Genomic DNA, 22,895 nt, shown 5'->3' on the forward strand with positions numbered 1-22,895 from the left:
ATATCACACTATCCTGCCGTAAATAGTACTGAAAATGACCAATATCACTCTATCCTGCCGTAAATAGTACTGAAAATGACCAAAATCACACTATCCTGCCGTAAATAGTACTGAAAATGACCAATATCACTCTATCCTGCCGTAAATAGTACTGAAAATTACCTATATCACACTATCCTGCCATAAATAGTATTAGAAATTACCTATATCATATATAATTTAGGGTGGATAGTATGCACATCATGCACAAAGATCTGAATGGAATTTCTTTTTTTGCTTGTCACATCTTTGCAATACGAGCGCCATCTTCTGATCGAATAAAGTATTAATACTGTACGAGAGAGTATATTGGCCAAAATACTCATCTCAGGACCTAAATATCTACCTTTTTTAAGTTTAGGTCTATCTATAAACAAACACACATGAACTAGCCAATCAAGGTCTTTATTTAATGTCAAGGAATTACAGAGGTTTTGTGAGGAACTTAACTCTGCTGCAGATGACTGGTCTTCACAAGGAGGAATGAGCATTCCTGGGGTAGAGTGTTTATTTGTATTTTAAATACTAACTGATTCTTCTTGTATTTTCGTTTACAAGTGTATATTGTGGATCAGTTTGGATAGGTTTGGGCTAGATTTGGAGCCTGTAGACTATGACACACGTTTTTTACATCACAGCGAGGTCACACATTGATCATTTTGTTAATGTTTATCAAACTGATTCCAAAGTCACATTCATCTCCTGGTATAAACGGATGCTAGACTGTGTCTCTAATGAGAAAGAAAGATGTTGAATCTGATTTGGATTTGTCTGACCGCAAACATTTTGTGTGTCTCGGGGACAAGTTTAGTTCATGTTCCCTGTGACGACAAGACTGTGGAGAAGTTGTCCCGACTGGCCGTCACGTACATAAATGAGGACAGACAAACAGGTTACAAATTTGCCCTAAACAGAATCACAAACGTCCAGGCGCATCAACAGGTTGGTAAACGGTTCTGTCATTTTCACCAGTGGGAAGGCATAGAACTACTCATATTATCAATTAAATGTTTTTACAGATTCAAAGCTAGACTGTATAAGTATTTTTCATCTTTGCAAGAACCTGTTTATTTCATTGGTCCACTTTCCTGTGCTTTAGGGTCCAGCTGGAACGGTCTATTATCTTGATTTAGATGTCCTTGAGACCAAGTGCCATGTCCTCAGTCCCAAATCGTGGAAGAAATGTGTTATTAGACCTTTCATGGAAACAGTAAGGCTTCAGCTTCTTGATTATTTGCTGCTTCTGTACATCGTAAAGTTTGGATTGAATATATGACCTCTGGTTGACAGTGTAGTAGTGTTGTTTACCTCTGTTTAAAATGTCATCTGGTAAATTCACAAATATTGACCGTGGGTTTAAGATTAACTGCATGCAGCTCTATTATCAGCATTTAACGGATGCAAATCTGGATCTTAGACTAAGATCTCTAGCTCTGTTTAATCTATTATTGCACTTTAAAACCTGTGCTTTGCATTGTGAAAAAGAGGTAAGTAATAGTGCTGAAAAGTAAAAGCAGCATTACTTTTTTAAAATGAGAAACATGAGAAAAGCTCACTTGAATAGTAATATATTATGACTAATCCCATTTCTAACTCGTATTAATCCATGAAGTAAATCAGTGCAGATGTTTCACAGAATCTAGTTTTTATATGTTTAGAAAAAAGGGTGTTTTCGTTTGGTTTATGGACAATTTATGTGTTTCCTGTGTTGTAGCAAATCTCTGGAAACTGTAACACCACAGTGCTCCACACATCTGGGGGCTTCTCTTACCTCTACAGCTATGACTGCACACTCGTACCAGGTCAACCAGTTACTTCCATTTCTTTCTGCACGCATTTACAGGAGTTCCCTGCAAAATAGAAATCTCAAAATGTGAACCTTTAAGCATATGTAAAACTAGAACGCAGCTGCAAATAACAATTAATAATATCACATAGATGCATCATGACCGAGCAGGATAGGTTAAACTATGCTTTTGTCTGAAGTGCTTAGCATAAAAGATTCTCAGCATGTGTTTTGTCCATAGACGTGTAATTTAATTCTGAGCAGTACAGTATAGAGTTTATGGCTTAGTTGGTGCAGTCCTCAAGTGGAGACTCTAATCTCTTTACTAACAGTAAAACCATATTTTTGATTGTAAGATGCTTATAATAATATAATCATATTAAAAAAAGGACCACATTAATAAAATGCAGGTATTTCTCAGAAGTAATTTTATTTACTGCTTAAAGGTGATTAAATAAGGTTTGAGGTCTTGCTTTTGTCAAATTATCTAATTAAATTAAAAAGCAATGCTTCACTGCTGTTTTATCAAATGCAACTTCCAATTTATCTTTTATCTCATTCACTTAAAGAACAAATCTTTCTACTTTCCTTCCCCAAGACCCTCCAGAGAAGTTACGCTTGACGTGTCCGGAGTGTCCTCTGCTGCTGTCCGTAGACAGTAATGAAGCCATCGCTGCAGCTCGGACATCCCTCCTTAAATACAATCGACAGAGCACATTTCCTGTTAGCCTGACTGTGAACACCATCACCAGAGCCTCCCATCAGGTTACAAAAGATGACAATTCATCAGTTTTCCCCAATTTATTAAACTGTGTTGTCATTGAGGTTTGCCATAATACTGGGTTATATTGTGAAATTTTACAGGGGGAAACATTATGAATGAAACTTACTTGACAACAGTAATTCCTATATAAGTATCCTAGTCTTAAATATTTGTAAAACATAGTTGCAGGAAGGGCATCTTAGATGGCATGTAGCTACTTTCTTTCTTTCATTTTCTTTCATTTTTATTTGTATAGCGCTTTTATAAATACATATTGTGTGTAAGCAACTTCAGCACTAAATAGGAAAAAAATGTCAGTAATGCTCAATTTGCAGTTAAAGGGAGTTCATCATTGAATTCAGTGATGTCATCCCCCAGCTCAGTTCAGATTAAGTAATATCTGCAGGTTAGGTTGACTATATTGCAATGAGAAAGTTGATTTTGATATTCTAGGTACTATCAAATTGAGTTTTGAGAATGCAGCGGACGTGGAGGACTATAATGCATTGAGAGCTTGTTCAAATACTGAGGTGCTAAACCATTCAGGGCTTTATAAGTAATAAGCAAGATTTTAAAATCTATAAATGTTTAATAGGGAGCCAGTGCAGTGTTGACAGAACCCGGCTAATGTATGGTCATACTTCCTGGTTCTCTTACCCTAACCCTCACCCTAATCCTAAACCCCTTTCACACTGTGATTCCGGAGAATACACGGTAATGTGTCCCCGCAATTGTTCCCGGGTCGCTAGATTTTGCACTTTCACACTGCCACTGATTACCTGGAGTATGTGCATGCATTCACACACAACCCATAAAGACATGTGACATCAGGATGTGACGTATAATGTATGAATCGAAAACACTAGGCACGTTAACTTTCTGTGAAGCTGGTGAACGATCTCAGCATCAGCGTGGAAAGCGAGCAACTAACTGATCTCTGCTTCGTTACAGTTTGCACATATTTGTTTCGTCGCCAACATTGATCTGCCTTCAAAACACCCGCTAAAAGAGTCACGTGATAACATGCGTCATCACTACGACACAGCCTTTACGGCATCAGTTTTGGTTTTTGTTCACACAGCGCTTTTTCCGGGACTGAACCTGGCAATGTTACTAGGTCCCCAACCCGGGATCAATCCCAGGATGTGTTTGCCTTCACACAGAAGGCGATCCGTCAAAATTCTGGCAATCAACGTGCAGTGTGAAAGGGGCTCAAGTATCCTAGTCTTAAATAAATGTAAAACATAGTTGCAGGAAGGGCATCTTAGATGGCATGCAGCAAGCTTTTTTGTGATACTTTTCATATAGTTGCCAAGAGAGGTGTGGCCATAATTTCAGAAGGGAAGGGGAAAGAAAAAAAAGCTCAGAAAAAATAAAAATACGTTGGTACACTTTACTTTAAGGTGTCCTTGTTACACATTACATGTACTTATTATTACAATAACAATAAATTATGTATAGTTGCATGCAAATAACCCTAAACTTAAGCATAATTACACTCTCGACTCACATGTTTTAGGGTCTAAGCAGATTTAACCTGGAACTGGCCCACACCCTAAACGTGCACCTCACAGATGTGTGGAAGGAGTGGGATCGAACCCTAACTGACTCACGCCCTGAACTTAAAGGTGCAGCTCTAAAAGTGGTGGAGTTTGGGGCAGGCTCAGGTCCTAGCCCTATCTCTCACAGACCTAGAAATAATAAGATAGTCTTATCTCTATTCCTGTGATGCAATGCTATGATAGATCAGGATTGTTGGGCTGTGACCTTTTTGTATTGCGGTTTGTTAATTCAGGAACTTTGCATTCCCATGGCTGGTTGGGTCTTAATCTAGCCTTGAACCGACCCTCACCCTAAGACTAACCTTTGTACACAGATGCCTTGAAACCTCAACCCTTGTGCCAATGCCCAGATGGGCTACTTTCTTTCATTTTCTTTCACCTTTATTTATATAGTGCTTTTAACAGTACATATTGTGTCAAAGCAACTTCAGCATTAAATAGGAAAAATAGGAAAAAAGTGTGTTAGTAATGCTACATTTTCATTTAAAGGCAGTTCATAATTCAGTGATGTCATCATCCAGCTCAGTTTAGTTTAAGTAATATTTTAATATTCTAGGTAGTATCAAATTGCCAGAGTTTTGAGAATGCAGCGGACGTGGAGGACTATAATGCAATAAGAGTTCGTTTAAATATTGAGGTGCTAAACCATTCAGGGCTTTATAAGTAATAAGCAAGATTTTAAAATCTATGCGATGTTTAATAGAGAACCAGTGCTGTGTTGACAGAACCAGACTAATATGGTCATACTTCCTGGTTCTCTAGCTGCTGCATTTTAGACCAGCTGGAATGTGTTTACCAAGCATGCAGAACAACCACCCAATAAAGCATTGCAATAATCTAATCTTGAGGTCATGAATGCATGAATTTAAATTTCTGCATTTGACATTGAGAGCATAGGTCATAATTTAGATATATTTTTTGAGATGGAAAAATGCTGATTTACAAATACTAGAAACGTGTCTTTCAGAGCAAAGATTGCTATCAAATAGCACACCTAGGCTCTTAACTGATGATGAAGAATTGACAGAGCAGCCATCAAGTCTTAGACAGTGTTCTAGGTTATGACATGCCGTAGTTTTAGGTTCGATAATTAACACCTCTGTTTTTTCTTCAGAATTTAGCAGTAAAATATTACTCATCATCCCGTTTTTTTTATATTGACTATGCATTCCATTATTTTTTTTAATTGGTACATTTTGCCGGGCCGTGAAGAAATGTAGAGCTGAGTATCATCAGCATAAGTGCAAGCTAACAATGTGTTTCCTGATGATATCTCTGTAACACACTAACATTCGTAGGATGGTAAAAACGAGGCAGGAACCAGCGAACATTTAAATAAAACTTTAACAAAATAAACACAAAACAGTGCGACAGACCCCCGCGCAGAACTGTTGCACACAAACAGAACCAAAACACAAAACAAAATCCAGGCTTGGTCCTCTCTCATCCTTCATTGTTGTTACTCCTCCTTCTGTCCTTCCAGAGCTCCTCCGTGGGACTCGTGACTGATGAGTGATGCAGGTGACACTTATTTTCAATTACTTCACTGGCCTTGCTCCGTTCCAGGAGAAAGTCACAACAGATATTGTATGGTGTTGGGTTTCCTGACACTTAACCCTGATCAGAGCAGTCTGACTTGGTAATAACATGATATGCACAGGACCATTTCATGGGTCTCACTTGCACCGATTTATTCATATTCAGATTTTCTTGGAATGCAGTGCTGGACCAGGATTACTGGTTTATGACCTTTTTGGGTTGCTGTCTGGTTTGCTGGCTGGGAATTAGTTCAGTCAAGAACTTCATGTTCCCAGATCTAGTTGGATCTAACTCTAAACCAATTCTTGCTCTAAACCTAAGCGCTGTAGCCCTGTGTGCCAGACCCTCTTTTAGCCCAGCTCTGGATAGCCCTAACTTAGTACCAAACACTGCTCTATACCTAAGGCCTATGGCCTGATGGGCAAAAAACTTAGTTGTCTTCTAAAATCCGAACTAGAGTCTTGGTTTGGTTCCAAAAAGAGCTGCTCTAAATCCTACCGATTGTAGCCATATGGGCCAGTTACTTTGCTCTTTCCTCCCTTGTGCCTCTTATCCTGGGCCAGAATCCCAGAGGCATGTTCCAGACATGAGTTGACCAGTCACTTTGTATTAGGGCGCGGATGGGGGTTTGCTTGCATAGTTCTGTTTTTACCTTCATAACCCTGGAAGCCAGTGCCCTTTACTGATGAGTTTAAGAATGACCTTTAGATTGGTCGATAGATCGGAAGTAGAGTTCTGGCAGGGTTGTTACAAGGGATTTTGGGGGGAGAGGGGTTTTCTTTTTGGAAGTTTAAAGCTCCCTCCATAGTCCACTTGGACTTAGAACTGTGGGACTTGGGAAGGGAGAGCAGATTGAGCCCAGACAGGCTTCTGTAGGAGATACGTGGCCCAGACAGGCCTATTTGTCTCCTGATCCGCTGGTTGATTCATTTTTTGGGAGGATATGAACTCACCTACTGTAAGGGTTTTTGACAGTTACTCTTGTTCATAGGTATTTATTGGCATGGTGGCTGATCAAGGATTTACAGGACTGATTACGAGCTTGAATAGGTTTCTGAAAGCATTTCATCATGCCGGTATGATTCAGCTTGTGAAGAATCTGAATTGTGGGCCGGCAGGCCTAGAAGCTCTCAAGCGAATTATGCAGGGGGATGAAGGTCAAAAGGTTGCAACAACAGTCCAATCCAATACCTTTGGTGATACATTGTAGGACACCAGAACAATGTTCTTGGAGCCTACCCATGGCTTGGACAAACGGAAGGCCATGGAGCAAGCTTAGTTGGTTGTGGTTCCCAAAACAAGGTCAGGCTCAGCTTATAGTTCAGGGGTGTCCTACATAGTTGGCCTGAGCTTCTGTGTAAAAGCCCTCCAACAGGTTCTTCAACATTCTTACAGTTTCCAAAGCCAAAAGATAAGGGGATGGTTAGTGTAGATCCCCAGGGGCAGCTCAGGACCTACATACGTAAAAGGCATGATCAACATGGTGTCAAATATAAAAATTAGAGATTGGCCCTTAGAAAACTGATACTGATTATGAGGAACTAAAATGTGGGTCTTTTTCAGCCTTTGATGACATAAATTTGAAACTAAATTATTCCCAGGGGGCGAATTTGGCCCAACCATATCATATTATTAAGAACAAGACCACAATAGCAACCAATTCTTAGCATGTTGTTTTGGCTTTTGGAATTAATAATAGGGACAAGAGACCCAGGAGTGCCCTAGGAACATTCATTGTCTTGCCCTTTATATACCTGTTTGTCAGTGTTTTACCCATGTCTGTTATAAACACGGTTCTGTGTAATAAAAGCTTGCACATGGATCCACACATCTCACGACTCATCAGCCCACATTACATTTAGCATGCAACATTATCATGAACTGGAACAAATCCTGGATTAAAAATCCTGTAGAAAAGATAAGATCTGATCAGAGTCCATACAGTAACCAAACAAACATACATAGAACATTAAACAGTAAACTCCACTAAAGGTTAAATTAACAAAATAACAAAAGCACACAGAAATTACATATAGAAAGCAAAGTGTGAAATAGAAAAGCAAACTTACGGTTTAGCAGGAAGCATGGTCGTAGCCAGCTATGAGGTCACTGAGGTCTGAACCTCGGAAAACTTTTCATGTAAATACAATTTGTTCTCTGATTGACTAATTTGCTGCTAAAGTCCTCATATGAATGTCTGCATGTATAATTCAGAATGTTAAGCTTCCGTTTTATGAAAATAATCGCTGCAAAACGCTGCTGAAGTGAACGAGTCTACAGAGAGTTATGAGCGAGAGAGTGAGACGCAGCCTCCGTGTTGCCAGATCCAGCTATTATAAGCATTTTGACTTGTTTTTCTACTAAATTTAACACTTTAGAAAGTTAATAAAGTAGGAAGTTGCGGTTTAGGGTCAGCGATAACTTTATCTTATCTAATTTCCCAAAAAATTTTCATAATTTTGGTTACATGTAAAATGTGAAGAGTAACAGCCCTAGTACTGAGCCTTGATGTACTCCATACTGCACTTGTGATCCATATGATACCTCTTCATTCACTGCTACGAACTGATGGCGGTCACATAAAATTTAAACCATGCTACTGCACTTCCATTAATGCCAACCAAGTGTTTTCTAGTCTATGCAAAAGAATGTTTGGATCAATTGTGTCAAATGCAGCACTAAGTTCCAATAAAACTAATAGAGAGATACAACCATGATCAGATGAAAAGAGCAGGTCATTTGTAACTCTAAGGAGAGCAGTCTCAGTACTACGGCGGCAGTGGCTCAGTGGTTCATGTAGGTTGTCTACAAACCGGAAGGTTGGTGGTTCATTCCCCGGCTCCACCTGACCAAGTGTTGAGGTGTCCTTCAGCAAGACACCTAACCCCAGCTGCTCCCGACGAGCTGGATGGTGCCTTGAATGGCTGACACCGCAGTCGGTGTGTGAATGGGTGAATGTGAGGCAAATTGTAAAGCGCTTTGGATGGCCATGTGGTCTGTTGAAAGCGCTATATAAATGCAGTCCATTTACTATAATACGGTCTAAATCCTTACAGATACCATTTTTCTCTAAGAAGGAATATAATAGTGAGGATAATACCTTTTCTAGTATCTTAGATAGAAAAGGGAGATTCAAGATCGGTCTATAATTAACAAGTTCTCTGGGGTCAAGTTGTGTTTTTTTGATGAGAGGCTTAATAACAGCCAGTTTGAAGGTTTTGTGACTATACCCTTATGACAATGAGTAATTAATAATAATCAGAAGAGGATCTATGACTTCTGGAAGCACCTCTTTTAGGAGCTTAGATGGTATAGAGTCTAACATACATGTTGTTGGTTTAGAAGATTTAACAAGTTTATTCAATTCTTCCTCTCCTATAGTAGAGAATGAGTGGAACTGTTCCTCGACAGCTGCAGGGTTACAATTTTATCCCTAATAGTATAGATTTAAAGAAGTAAAGTAGTTCACAAGTCATTACTGCTGTGATGTTGGAAAATGTCAACACTTGTTGATGCTTTATTTTTCGTCAATTTAGCCACTGTATTGACTAAATACCTGGGGCTATGCTTGTTTTCTTCTAAAAGAGAAGAAAAGTAATCAGATCTAGCAGTTTTTAATGCTTTTCTGTAGGATATGTTACTTTCCCACTAAGCAATACGAAATACCTCTAGTTTTGTTTTCCACAAGCTGCGCTCCATTTTCCAGGCTGCTCTCTTAAGGGTGTGAGTGTGCTCATTATACCATGGTGTTATACTGGTTTCCTTAACCTTCCTTAAGCGTAAAGGAGCAACTGTATTTAAGGTGCTAGAAAAGAGAGAGCCCATAGTTTCTGTTACATCATCAAGTTGTTCCGAGGCTCTGGATATGCTAAGGAATTCAGATACATCAGGAAGATAACTTAAAAAGTCTTTTGTGGTAGAAGTGATGGTTCTTCCATACCATACTACCATACTTCTACAAGAAGTAGAATTTGCAGTTTTGGCTAGATGAAGTTTGCATAAAACTAAATAATGATCTGAGATATCATCACTTGGCTGTATAATTTCAACACCATCAGCATCAATCAATCACCTTTATTTATATAGTGCTTTAAACAAAATACATTGCGTCAAAGAAACTGAACAACATTCATTTGGAAAACAGTGTCTCAATAATGCAAAATGACAGTTAAAGGCAGTTCATCATTGAATTCTGTTATGTCATCTCTGTTCAGTTAAATAGTGTATGTGCATTGCTTTTACTATAATAAACCTTGGTTAAGGGACTGATAACTAATCAGAATTCATTAGAATTTAAATGGCTTGTGCATTTAAATAGCAGACAAAATGCAGAGAATCTCTGCACAGAAAACAGAGTAATTACCTCAAGTATCTAGCTTTAGTTTCGACAATATTGTCTTGCTTTTATTGAACAATGTGTTGTTTTTATTCCACTACATTAACTGTTCACTGTTAAATTAGATCACACTAGCTAGACTCACCATTTAAGATCCACTCAAAATGTTGCATGCTGAAAACATCTGCTGTTTGAATCAGTGTAAATGCAACAAGATTCTGGTGGGTCACTTTCTGCGCAGGAAACTTTTTCAAACAGATTCCTATTGAAATTACTGGATTTCATCTGCAAAAATTTGCCAGACAACAGTAAATTTGCCCTTTTCTCTCTAAGCACCACCTTCTGTCTAGTTAGCGTTAATACCCACATAATCGGTTTGAATGCAGATACTATTGGGCTTTACTTTTTGTTTGTGAAACAAAACCTAGTAGTCATTTAATAAAAATGCAGTTTGTAATGATAGATTGCTTTATTTGGATGAATCAACCCTTCAGTATGGTGACATTGACTTCTTCCATGGCCAGATTTGATAAATCTTTTAATTTAATTTCTCAGAGCTCCCCTGTTCCCGCTAGTTTTGTGGAGTACACTGTTCGGGAATGCTCAGTCGCTTCATTTCCTGAGGTTGTGTGTGAGCCAGGACATGAAGGTAAAGAGGTGAGTTGCTGCCAGCAGCCATTACGTAAAATGTAAATTGGATCCCATGTGAATGACTTAACATCCACCACTATTAACATTTTCTATGTTATTTTTTTCACATCATAAAATGCCTTATGTGATTAAGTGTTCCCTAGTTTTCCAAACTCTCTGATTTCTCTAGTGTGGTTATTCTATGTGTCTGTTTTCATTTCAGCCTGTTGGTTTCTGTGTTGGGGAGGTTTTTGGCCATGGCCAGCAAGATGTGAAGGTGTCCTGTGAAATATTTCGCCCACAGGTACCCTAAATATTCATATTTTTTATTATTTTTGTCAGGTTTTTTCTCCAGGTCACACTCTGGAAAGTGAGAACTTTCCAGTTCTTAAAGCCAGATGACTGAGGTAAATCAACACCTCAATGTAACAGAAGGAAACTGAGCCAAACCTAGTAGAGCTGATCTGAATCTCACTGTATTATCCTCTCACTACAGAAAAGTCTAAAGGAAAAGGCTAAAATGGACTGTTGTAATTCCTTTCTTTCTGCTTTTGTCCTTATCATTTCATGTTGATTTATCCAGATAATGTCAGCATCAGTTACACACCACCTGCACATCTCTTTGCTCTTGATCAACATTTTTGTTGCATCAATGCTAAAAAAAAAAAAAAAAAAAAAAAAAAAAACACTTCCTGTCTTGTGTCTAGTAAAACAGTTTTTTTTTTTTCCTGTTTAACAAGTTATTTTGACAGGAATATTATACTGTAGGAACTTTCAAGGAGGACTTGAAGGCAATGCCATATTTTATTGCTCTATCTGATTATTCTTAGCGATAGGAAAAAAAGATTTGATCAATCCCCAATTTAAAGCAGGAAGTGTGAAGTTTCAATGCTACTAGCAGCAAGCAAATGGTGGTATAATGATTCCACTGTTTTTCTGAAAATTTTTTATGAGTCATTCTATAATTGGAGTATACATGTCATGTCCATGCACTCTATTAAATATTTTACTAGTTTTTCAATAACTTTTCACTTTAAACAATGATCAATTTATATCAGGGGACATTTCTAATTCATTTAATAAAAAAATCCAACAGATATCCATCTTTTATCTTGCAAAAATAGCATATTCTATACTGGAATTAGCTGTTTTTGTGCTGTCGGAATTAGTAAATGTGAGGTTTTGCAATTCAGATTAGCTCAAATACATGTTTCTGTATATATTTCTCCTAAATATTTGTCCAAAATAACCATTAAATTGCAACAAAGACGTGTAAAAAAAATGTAATACCCATTCTGTGTGTCGGAGAAATCAGTATCAACTGTGGTTTGTCAAAGGCAATGGTTTGTTCCAAAATTGCATGTCCAAAGTCATGTGATGCATTCAGAATTCCTCTTGAACCTATATAATATTAGAGATTTGGCATATATCTATTACTGCCTAGTAGTGACTTCGTTTACCGTTATAATAGTAAATATATATTTATTAACTTTAAAATATAAATAATAATGTGTGTTTTTAAAATGCTTCATGGATATGAAGTTCATTCTTATTTGCCAACTGTGTTATTTTGTCAAGTTTGTTATGTGTGTTTTTTTATGTTTCATGTTTATGTCTCAAGCTGAGCTGTTTTTCAGCAAAATTATTTTAAATGTGAACTAAACTGTCAGAAAAAAAGATGGGGATATCTCTGGTGAGGATGGTGAATAACAATAAATACAGCATACTGTTGATTTTTGTTAAAGAAAAGTATCATCCTTCATGATAGCATCCCACAATACACCCATTATGAAGCCCCAAATTCATATTTTCAAATCAGTTAGACATTTAACCTTGAAAAACTCTGAATTGAATTGAATATACTCATTCAAACCTTCAAACAAATCTTTAATCATATGGGACTTCATTCACGTTTCATTTACACAACATTTGTCCATAACACAGTTAAAAAAATAATGAATCAAATGTTCATTTTCATTAAACATATTTAAAAAGTCATTAGAGCTTTAGCTTGCCAAACAATTTATTTAGCACATTAAGGGTATATATTATTCAACCACCTGATTTATTTATCAAAATGAATACTGATTTTCTGACTTTTTAGCTGACATGAAATGTACCCCTAAATATAGAATGACTTACATGCTGAGAAAACATTAGAGTTATTTATATTATTTATATTTATATTTATATTTGATCATTATCATTATTTATAATTGGAAAATAATAATAATAATAATAATAATAATAATAATAATAATAATAATAATAATAATAAAAAATGTGAGCCCACTCTTTACAAACTTCTCACAAGGGTCAGTTGTTTCATAATCAGACTACATTGCTTGTGATATATGTTTGCTTTTTGCATGAAGTCAGTCAGAAAAAAATACAAATTCCCCCCCCCATTATTTTGTGATACAATACAATTTCTACATAATCTACATTTTTGCAGTAATACCAAATCTATAAAATGAAATGCTATGAAGCTATCAGATGTAGCCAAACACAGTTTCATTAAATCTTTACAACAGGGGATACTTGCAGGAGGAATAAGTTTGTGCTGGACTGTACAAAGCTGTCATTCTTGTTTTGTAAAGACATTTTACCAAATAAAATTATTTTTAACTTTACCTGCACAGCAAAAATCCTCAGTGTTAAATTAACACTGCTCATGTTGACATAATCCACTCTCAGTGTTAAAAAAGTAATGTTACAAACACAGAAGAGGCAGAGCTTCTGGTGGCATATAAATAGCAGAATTAAACATATAACAAGCCACAATAAAAACAAAACAACTTCATAATTTCATACAACAGAAAACTCAACAAACAAGTCTCCACAACAAAATATTATACAACACTGAAACACAGCACAGCAGTGCATACATTTAGATATTACACAATACCTTACATAATACTGATCACAGACACAACATTATTAAATCATAAGTTCAAAAAAAAGAGTTAAGTGGTAGTAGAATTGGCAAAACAACTGCAATTAGCAGTGACCAGCTCCTTTAGTCGGTCACGTTCTACGTTACATCAGAAAGAGACTGACGAATGGGGGATCTCGCCCAAGAGCCCAATCACCTTTGAGTGGTGCTGAAGGAAAAGCACATTCTGGTCCGTACGGACAATACTGCGACAGTAGCGTATATCAACTGTAGGGTGGTCTACACTCCCGCCGCATGTCGCAACTCACTCGCTATCTCCTCTTAAAGTGAAGTGACATTCAGCCAAGTATGGTGACCCATACTCAGAATTTGTGCTCTGCATTTAACCCATCCGAAATGCACACACACAGAGCAGTGAACACACACACACACACTGTGAACACACACCCGGAGCAGTGGGCAGCCATTTATGCTGCAACGCCCGGGGAGCAGTTGGGGGTTCGATGCCTTGCTCAAGGGCACCTAAGTCATGGTATTGAAGGTGGAAAGAGCACTGTACATACTCTTGTGGAGTCAGAAGCGTCTGAGGTCGCTTCGTGCCATTCACATCCTGGGCAGGCTCAATTGTGCAGCCAATGAGCTCTCACGGCAGCAGTCTCACCCAGGGGAATGGAAACTCCACCCCCAGACGGTTCAGCTGATTTGGGAATACTTCGGGGACGCTCCGGTAGACCTGTTTGCCTCTCCAGAAAATTCCCACTGCCAGCTGTTTTACTCCCTGACCGAGGGCACCCTTGGCATGGATGCTCTGGCACATAGCTGGCCGCTGGGCCTGTGCAAGTATGCGTTTCACCCAGTGAGCCTTCTTGCACAGACATTGTGCAAGATCAGGGAGAACGTGGAGCAGGTCCTCATGGTTGCGTCTATTACTCCCTGACTGAGGGCACCCTTGGCACGGACGCTCTGGCACACAGCTGGCCGCTGGGCCTCTGCAAGTATGCATTTCCCCCAGTGAGCCTTCTTGCACAGACATTGCGCAAGATGAGGGAGCACAAGGAGCAGGTCCTCATGGTTGCGCCTTTTTGGCCCAGCCGGACCTGGTTCCCCAAAGTTGTATTCCTCGCGACAGGCCCTTTCTGGCCAATTCCTCTGAGGAAAGACCTTCTTTCTCAGGGACGGGGCACCCTCTGGCACCCACGTCCCAATCTTTGGAACCTACATGTCGACAATTATCGAAGTCAGGAAGTCCTCGACCAAGAGGTCCTGACCCAGAGTCGCAGTGACCTTGAGGGTAGCCCCTACTGGGGTAGAGCAGTGTCCACCTCATTATACGGTGCCCGTCTCACCCCAGTGCCCTCTGGAGGCCGGTCTGCCAACCCTGCCAGTGTTTCAGGGCGCAGCGGTCTCCCGCAAGCGTCACTGCCAGTTATGTCCGCCCACGAGCGTAGCGGAGCTAGGAAGCTCGCCACCTCTTCGGGGGCCTCTTACACCAGAGATCAGTCTCGAGAGACTTAGTACATTATCTAGCAGCGTGGAAAATAGTGCCAAATGTATCTCAATGGGTCCTGCACACAGTAGAAAAAGGCTACCTTCTTCAGTTCGGCTGTCCACCGCCAAGGTTCAATGGGGTTACACTGACAGTCGTCGGCCCCCAGCAGGCTCTGGTGATGGAACAAGAAGTGAATACCCTATTAAGGAAGGAGGCCATCGAGGTTGTCTAGACAGGGAGTCCGGGTTTTACAGCAGGTATTTCATAGTTCCAAAGAAGGATGGGGGGTTGCGTCCGATCTTAGACTTACGTCAGTTAAACCTCTCAGTAATGTCACTGAAGTTCAAAATGCGCACTGTCAAACAGGATGTAGCTCAAATCAGATCTGAGGACTGGTTTGTCACAATAGATCTCAAAGACGCATACTTCCACATATCCATCCTTCCACAACACAGGAAGTTTCTGAGGTTCGCTTTCGGGGGCAAAGCTTATCAATATCGAGTACTTCCCTTCAGCCTTGCACTCTCACCCCGCACGTTCACGAAATGTGTAGATGCGGCTCTGGTACCCCTCTGTATGCAGGGCATCCGCATTCTGAATTATATCAACGATTGGTTGATTTTAGCTCAGTCAGAGCAGATGGCGGTGCGACATCGAGGTGTCGTTCTTGCCCATATGGGGGAGCTGGGTTTGAGACTGAATGCCAAGAAGAGTGTACTTTCTCCAGTTCAGAGAACCACCTATCTAGGCATAGTATGGGATTCAACCATGATGCAGGCACGTATGTCTCCTGCTCGGATCGAGTCAATCCTTTCCTCAGTCAAGAGAGTCAGAGAAGGCCAGTCACTCACTCTCAAGCAGTTTCAGAGACTGTTGGGGCTCATAGCAGCTGCGTCCAACGTGATGCCTTTTGGCCTCCTGCACATGAGGCCCCTGCAGTGGTGGCTCAAGACCAAGGGGTTTTCCCCGAGGGGAAATAAATTGCGAACTATCAAGGTCACGCGGCAATGCCTTAGTGCCTTACACGTATGGAAGAAACCTTGGTTCTTGATTCATGGTCCCATGACAAACTCCTCTCATTAAGAGCAGTGTATATTCCTGGGAGATTGAATGTGGGAGCAGACATGAGACAGGGGCCGAGGCCCGGGGAATGGATGATTCACCCCGAGGTGGTGAAGCAGATATTACAGATATTTGGCAAAGCTCAGGCGGACCTCTTCGCAACACATAAGACATCGCAATGTCCCCTCTGGTTCGCTCTAGTTCACCCAGCTCCACTGGGACTAGATGCCATGACACAGACTTGGCCGAGTCTTCATCTGTACGCCTTTCCCCCCATCGCTCTGCTCCTAGGAGTTCTGGCGAGGCTACGCCGGGACGGGGTCCGTCTGTTATTAGTGGCCCTGTTCTGGCCGGGCCAAGTATGGTTTGCAGATCTGATCTCTCTCCTCGACGGCTCTCCATGGGAGATTCCGATCAGGACAGATCTACTCTCTCAGGTGCAGAGCAAAATAATCCACCCTCGCCCGGAGCTGTGGAAGTTGTGGGTGTGGCCCCTGAGGGGGCACAGTTCTTAGCTTCCGGTCTCTCAACCGAGGTTGTTGAGACCCTCCTCCAATCCAGATCTCCGTCTACAAGGAAACTGTACGCCTTGAAGTGGAAACTCTTCACTTCATGGTGCAGAGACCGCCAGCTTGACCCTGTTAACTGCCCAGTCGGTACAGTTCTGGAGTTTCTACCCTAAAGGTGTACGTGGCGGCCATAGCTGCTTACCACGTCCCTTTCGATGATCAGTCAGTGGGTAGGCACCCCCTAGTTACACATTTCCTCTGCGGTGCACTGAGGCTCCTCCAGTATGGTCCCGTATTCTTGGTTGTGGTATTAGGAGATATGTGGAGAAAATCTGACCAATTGCTTGTTTGCTACGGTCCTCCTAAAAAGGGTTCCCCTGCCTCTAAGCAGACCCTTAGTCATTGGATAGTCGAGGCTATCAATGTCTCATATGAGTCCTCTGGTCTTCCCCTTCCTTTGGGAGCCAAGGCTCACTCTACACGGAGTATGGCTCCTCTAAGGCCTTTCTAGCAGGTGTGTCCCTCTTGGATATCTGCAATGCTGTGGGATGGTCCACGCCTTCTATATTTGCCACATGTTACAATCTTGATATGCGAGCCGCTCCTGGCTCTTCTGTCCTCTCGCCTTAGCTGTGCTCTTCGGATACACACTAGGCAGGGGTTTTGTAGTCTGGCAGCGTTGGCACATCGTTCCCCAAATGCGCTCGACGCAGCTCGAGTGCCCTAAGAGGAACGTCCCTAGGTTACGAATGTAACCCTAGTTCCTTGAGGGAACGAGATGCTGCGTCACAGAGCCATACTCCCGGCACCCCTGCCGGTGCTTACTTCCCTACTCGAAGCTGAAGCCAGCTGCACGACACGTGCTTTTATAGCTTCCTGGTCGCTACGTCACCCCGACTGTGATGTCAAGCTCTTCCATTGGACTGATAGCACACGATATTCAGAGTGGTTCTTGTCAAAGGCGTTCTCCAAAAGCGCTCGACGCAGCGTCTTGTTCCCTCGAGTAACTAGGCTTACATTCGTAAATTTTTTGTCTATAGCCTCTTTGATGTCATCCATGACTTTTAAAGTGGCGGATATTGTACTCTGCCCTGATCGGAAACTGGATTGCATTTCATTTAAAAAAGTATGTGAGTGCAAATATGATTTAAGTTGGGTAGCAACTAAAGATTCCAGTATTTTTGAAAGATCAGGGAGATTAGACATTGGTCTGTAGTTGTTCATGTCATATCGATTGCCAGCTTTAAATAGGGGTGTAATGTAAGCTTGCTTCCAGATAGCTGGAACCTGATTAGAACTTATTGACATATTAAAAATGTAAGTAATAGGCTCAGCTATAACTGGTGCAGCCACCTTTAACAGAAAGGGTTCCAGACCATCAGGTCCGGGCGCCTTTTTGGGGTCTATAGAATTCAGCGTTTGGATAACATCTTGAAGTTGCACGGCTTCAAAATCAAATGAAAAAAGCAGAAGTTGAAGATGTGCTAGATAATAAAAAACAAGTTAAAGGATCAACTGAAATTGATGGAAACTGCTGATCAAATAAATGACCTGTCTTCTCAAAATGATCGTTAAAGGCATTTAATATGACATTTTCATCTGTGATAGTTATATTTTCAATATTCAGTTTGTGTGGAAAGTCTGAAGCTTTTTTATTCTGCAATACTTTAATTGTTTTCCAGAATTTAGATGGATTATTAAAATTATCATTAGTTTATCATTTAGGTAAGATAATAATTTTATTTAGAGGTCCAAATGGCTGAGGTACATTGATTTCTCAAAGTTCTGAAACGTTGCCAGTCTACATACATGCCATATAGAATTATAGATTTGTATTTTTTGTAGTGTGATCAACATTTTTTGTAAGTAGTAGCTGTTTTAGGGAAGTAACACATAACATTTTAATTACACATTGCTAAAATGAACTAAATGAATGAGGTGACTCAAAAATGTATGTATTCATTTGCTGTAGGAGATTCAAAGGTCAGAGTCAGTAAAATGATCCGAACTTCTCATCACTAGTGACTGGCAGTCTGACTTCATATACAAATGATGCTCCCTGCCCTTTAGTTCACTATCGCCCTCAAGCGTCACTTTACAGCATATACAGTTTAAGGTCATATTCAAATTTGCATCATTACACAGTACTTTATGCAAAAAAAGTAAACACACTCCTATTTAATAAATTACAACTAATAATACTAATAATAAACAATACATAAATTTTACTTCTTGAGCATGTACCACAACACCAATACACAGAATGAAGATTATATTCCGAATAAAATCAGTTATTCAAGCCATTATATGCTAATTACAAACACCTGACTGCATTTTCTTTTGGCCTTTTTTTTTTTTTTACCATAACAAACATGTCTAAATGTACACACTGCTGTGACCACCAAATAAATTCTAAAGGTTTAAAGTCAAGGGTAAAGAGCCCAACTAAAGCAAGCAATGACCCCAGTAATGGTAACTTCAAACAAAACAAAAACATCAACATCTAAAGTCATTGGATCTCATTCATTAAATATTCATAAATATAAGAGTAAATTCTGGGTAATTTGTGCGTAAAACAGACTTTCCCGAAGACTATCCTCTGGATTCACAAACACTTCATAAACATCAAATTTGATAGTTAAACATGCGTATGTTAGGCCTTTTTTACACTGCAGGTCTTGATGCCCTATTCCGATTTGTTGCCTACATCTGATTTTTTTTTGGCTGTCCGATTACACGTTCTTTCATTTGTGACCCATATCCGATCCATGTGTTAGACTTGCCATACCATCTGAAACATCTTGCATGTTGTCATTTACCGCCTGCACATCTGCTTCCTCCTGAGAATAATGTGACCTGTGCTGACAAAACAAGTCACAATGAGCAATAAAATAATGACATTCTCAATTGAAAAAGACCTTCAAAATGATTTATAAAAATAATAATAATCATTATAAAAATTAATAAAATCCCGCAGTAGAAAACAAAGCCTAGAAACAAATAATAAATTATCTTTATCATTTTATATCTAAAGCATTCATGTATGAATGAAACTAAACAAATAATCAAATGTAAAAATAACTTACGTTATCATTACAAATAAATTGATTATTTAAACTACAACAGTTCAAAGAAGTACAGTGAATGATTCCCTCTTTTTTTGCGTATGAGTCAATAGTCACACATACCATAGCCAAGTGTATTAGATCCATGTCGCACAGTGTGACATGCAGTGATCTTATAGGATTGCTAAAATCATGCAGTGTGATTTGGGTTTTAGCGAGTGTCTTGACTCATAAGAGTTATAATTTATTTTATTCAAACTACACTGCCTGCGTTGTATGTACTGTATGTTTTTGCGAGGATAGGGACATTCTAAAACAGTTAAAGGGTTAGTTCACCCAAAAAATTAAAATTTGCTTTTGTTTTACTCACCCTCGAGGGATCCTAGGTGTATATGACTTCTTTCAGACAATTCCAGTCAGAGTCATATTAAAAATTGTCCTGGCTATTTCAAGCTCTATCATTGCATTCAGCAGGTGTTTGGAGTTGAACAGTCCACAAGTTGTCAAATAAAGCTCACACATTCATAATAAAACATGCTTCACATGGCTCCAGGGGGTGAATAAAGGCCTTCTCGAGCAAAACCATTTGTTTTTGTAAGAAAAATATCTATATTTCAAACGTAATAAACACTTTTCTCTCACTTCCATTATCTTTCATACGCGGAAGCAGTTGCAGCGGATGACATAAGACATTGTGTTGCATGATTAGTGATGACTGCGGAGAGAACAAAACAAAATGCCGGTCATGAATTATAAAAAACAGAGGATTTGCTAAGAAAAATGTTAGAGGATTTCAACATAAACCAAGAGGAGACTGGTTTTCCTTTGCTAAAGTAAGGAAACTTTGCATCCTTTGCTCCTACAAACAAACTTGCAAGACTAGCATATTTCAGAGGGGCGTGCACTGCGCATAAGTGCTGCGTCATTCACCGGAATGGCTTTGGTGTATGACAGATAACGGAAGTGAGAGAAAAGTGTTTATTGAAATATGGATATTTTTCTAACAAAAATGCACGCATTCACTACAAAAGACCTTTATTCACCTACCGGAGCCATGTGAGGCACGTTTTATTTTAGTGTAAGCTAGATATTAAGATTTATTAAGTTGTAAATCTGGATATTTTTCTTACCCAAACACATCACGTCACTTCAGAAGGCCCCCTGGAGCCATGTGGACATTTTTGGGTGAACTATCCCTTTATGCCTTTTTCACGTTAATCACGTTAATCATTTGTGAATGTCCCCAAGGAGGTCACTCATCACTGTGTCACTGATTCACAGGTGCATGCTGTCACTCCGACACGGCAAGAAGACACATTTTCCAAAACAACAGCCCACAATGCTCATATTCCCAATGGTCATAAGCCATCAATCCAAAATGTTGGAGCTGTAACACCTCAGCTAGCTGACCCTGTGTATCAGGCCATCCCTGCAGGACCCGGATCACTCCCAGCAGTAGACTCCACCATTCCAACCTCTTCCAGCGAATCCACTGAATCTGCCGAGTCTGACTCATCCGAGGAAGCAGGCAGCTCTGTTCGTGCAGTCAAACCTCCTCTGAACTTTCGTTATGTGCCACGCCGTCAGAGGAGGCAGACACCCACAAGCACTACACCTCCTCATTCACCTGTGTTCCTGAGCATCTTTCCCAGCATCCCGTCTCCCTTCCGCTCCTGTCCGGGGGTCTCTCGCTACACCACTGTCTAAAGAGCCTTTAATCAAAACATTTTCAATTCAGGGCAATGGAAATCTTTGAAAAAGGTCTCAGATGTGCCATTTATAATGTCTTCAGATCAAATGTGATAATTAAAAGTTCTCTTATGAAGCCTTGTCAAAACCAGCAGTTAAATATTTAATTCTATTTTCTTTAAAATTTATTGTAAATCTTTTTAAACCAGTTCAGTTATGCAGAAAACATCATTAACAGGAAATGGTGATGTTTATGTACCAAATGAAACGTTATATTTGAGAACCTTTCAAATAAACCATTAATTTTATTAGTTTGTCTTTTTATCAGAATGTCAATTTACACATGCACAACTTTTACATTTTAATATTATACAAAAATTGTATACCTGAATGTATGTACCATTTGTTAATTATATATATATATAAATTTTGGGGTAACTTTCTATGAAGCCTGTATTTATAATACATTATAAGGGTATTCTTAAGGCATTATAATGAATACATAATGCATTATTAAAAACCTTATAATAAGTTTTATCAACTCATGAATAATCATAACAACAATTATAATATATCATAATACTTACGTAAGTTTAAGAGTATGATTATTTATAACACACAATGAACACCATATTAATCCATATAAATATTGTATCATATCTTGACATTGTTCATTTAGGATCTGCACAGTATCTTCTACAGCCTGAGAGTGGTTTGATGTTGAGTGTTATTTGAGTGTTTCTGTGGAGCTGATGTAAATTAATTGATGTGAGCTTAATACTCTGTTTTATATGGTTACAGTTTATTTTGATGCTCCCCTTAATCAATCGACTATAAGGAACTTTTCAACTACATGTCAACTAACTCTCATTAGAGTATCAGTTTGCTCAAGAATGGTAGAATCTAGTATGGTAGAATAAGCTGACGTACTTGCAAAGACACTTATATTCAGTTTATCTGTTTGTTGACCATAAAAATGAAGTGTTAGCATATATTTACAGTTGCAGACATACTAATAATCTAATGACCACTAGTTGATATGTAGTTTTAGAGTTACTTATCATCAGCTGTCTAAATGGAACCATCAAAATAATCAAACTGATATTACTATAAAAATAGTCCAATAGTCATATTTCACATTTATCTGATCTGATATCTGAACTTTTGGCTGTTTGAGAGAATTTATTATTATTATGATAATGATTATTATTATTATTATTATTATTATTATTATTACTACTACTTATAAGTGGTCTTTGACAGCTTTAAGTAAAGTAGCATCAGAAAAATAGCAAGATATGAGCTTTATAATACATTATAACTATGAGAAATATAATCCATTGTAAAAGTGGATGCAACGTGTTCTGTGTAATAAATCATCACACTCTTAAAAGCTATAACCACAAATAAGTAAAAATTATAATGCATTAAAATTGTTCTTCTGAATATTCATGAGATGTTACAAAATATTATAAGGTTTTTTATAATGCATTATGCATTCATTATAGTGCCTTAAGAATACCCTTATAA

General features: G+C 39.1%; 1 protein-coding gene across 1 annotated transcript; it reads left to right on the plus strand.

The window, feature by feature from the left end:
- The first annotated feature begins 722 nt into the window (after positions 1–722).
- LOC113039715 (fetuin-B) lies at positions 723–21,673 on the plus strand. The gene is made up of 7 exons (XM_026197756.1): positions 723–981; positions 1,139–1,249; positions 1,754–1,841; positions 2,424–2,590; positions 10,581–10,682; positions 10,879–10,959; positions 20,958–21,673. The coding sequence occupies exons 1-7, from the start codon at positions 787–789 to the stop codon at positions 21,381–21,383; spliced, it is 1,170 nt and encodes a 389-aa protein (XP_026053541.1). The 5' UTR covers positions 723–786; the 3' UTR covers positions 21,384–21,673.
- The last annotated feature ends 1,222 nt before the right edge of the window (positions 21,674–22,895 follow it).

Source organism: Carassius auratus, chromosome 22 (genome assembly GCF_003368295.1).
Source record: "Carassius auratus strain Wakin chromosome 22, ASM336829v1, whole genome shotgun sequence".
NCBI classification, from domain to species: Eukaryota; Metazoa; Chordata; class Actinopteri; order Cypriniformes; family Cyprinidae; genus Carassius; species Carassius auratus.

What these genes read in the sequence shown, in the direction of transcription:
- LOC113039715 (XM_026197756.1), top strand. Translation starts at nt 787, where the DNA reads ATGTTGAATCTGATTTGGATTTGTCTGACCGCAAACATTTTGTGTGTC. An exon ending in ACGTCCAGGCGCATCAACAG is followed by an intron (nt 982 to 1,138) that starts GTTGGTAAACGG and finishes CCTGTGCTTTAG; the next exon opens with GGTCCAGCTGGAACGGTCTA. An exon ending in TCACCAGAGCCTCCCATCAG is followed by an intron (nt 2,591 to 10,580) that starts GTTACAAAAGAT and finishes TTAATTTCTCAG; the next exon opens with AGCTCCCCTGTTCCCGCTAG.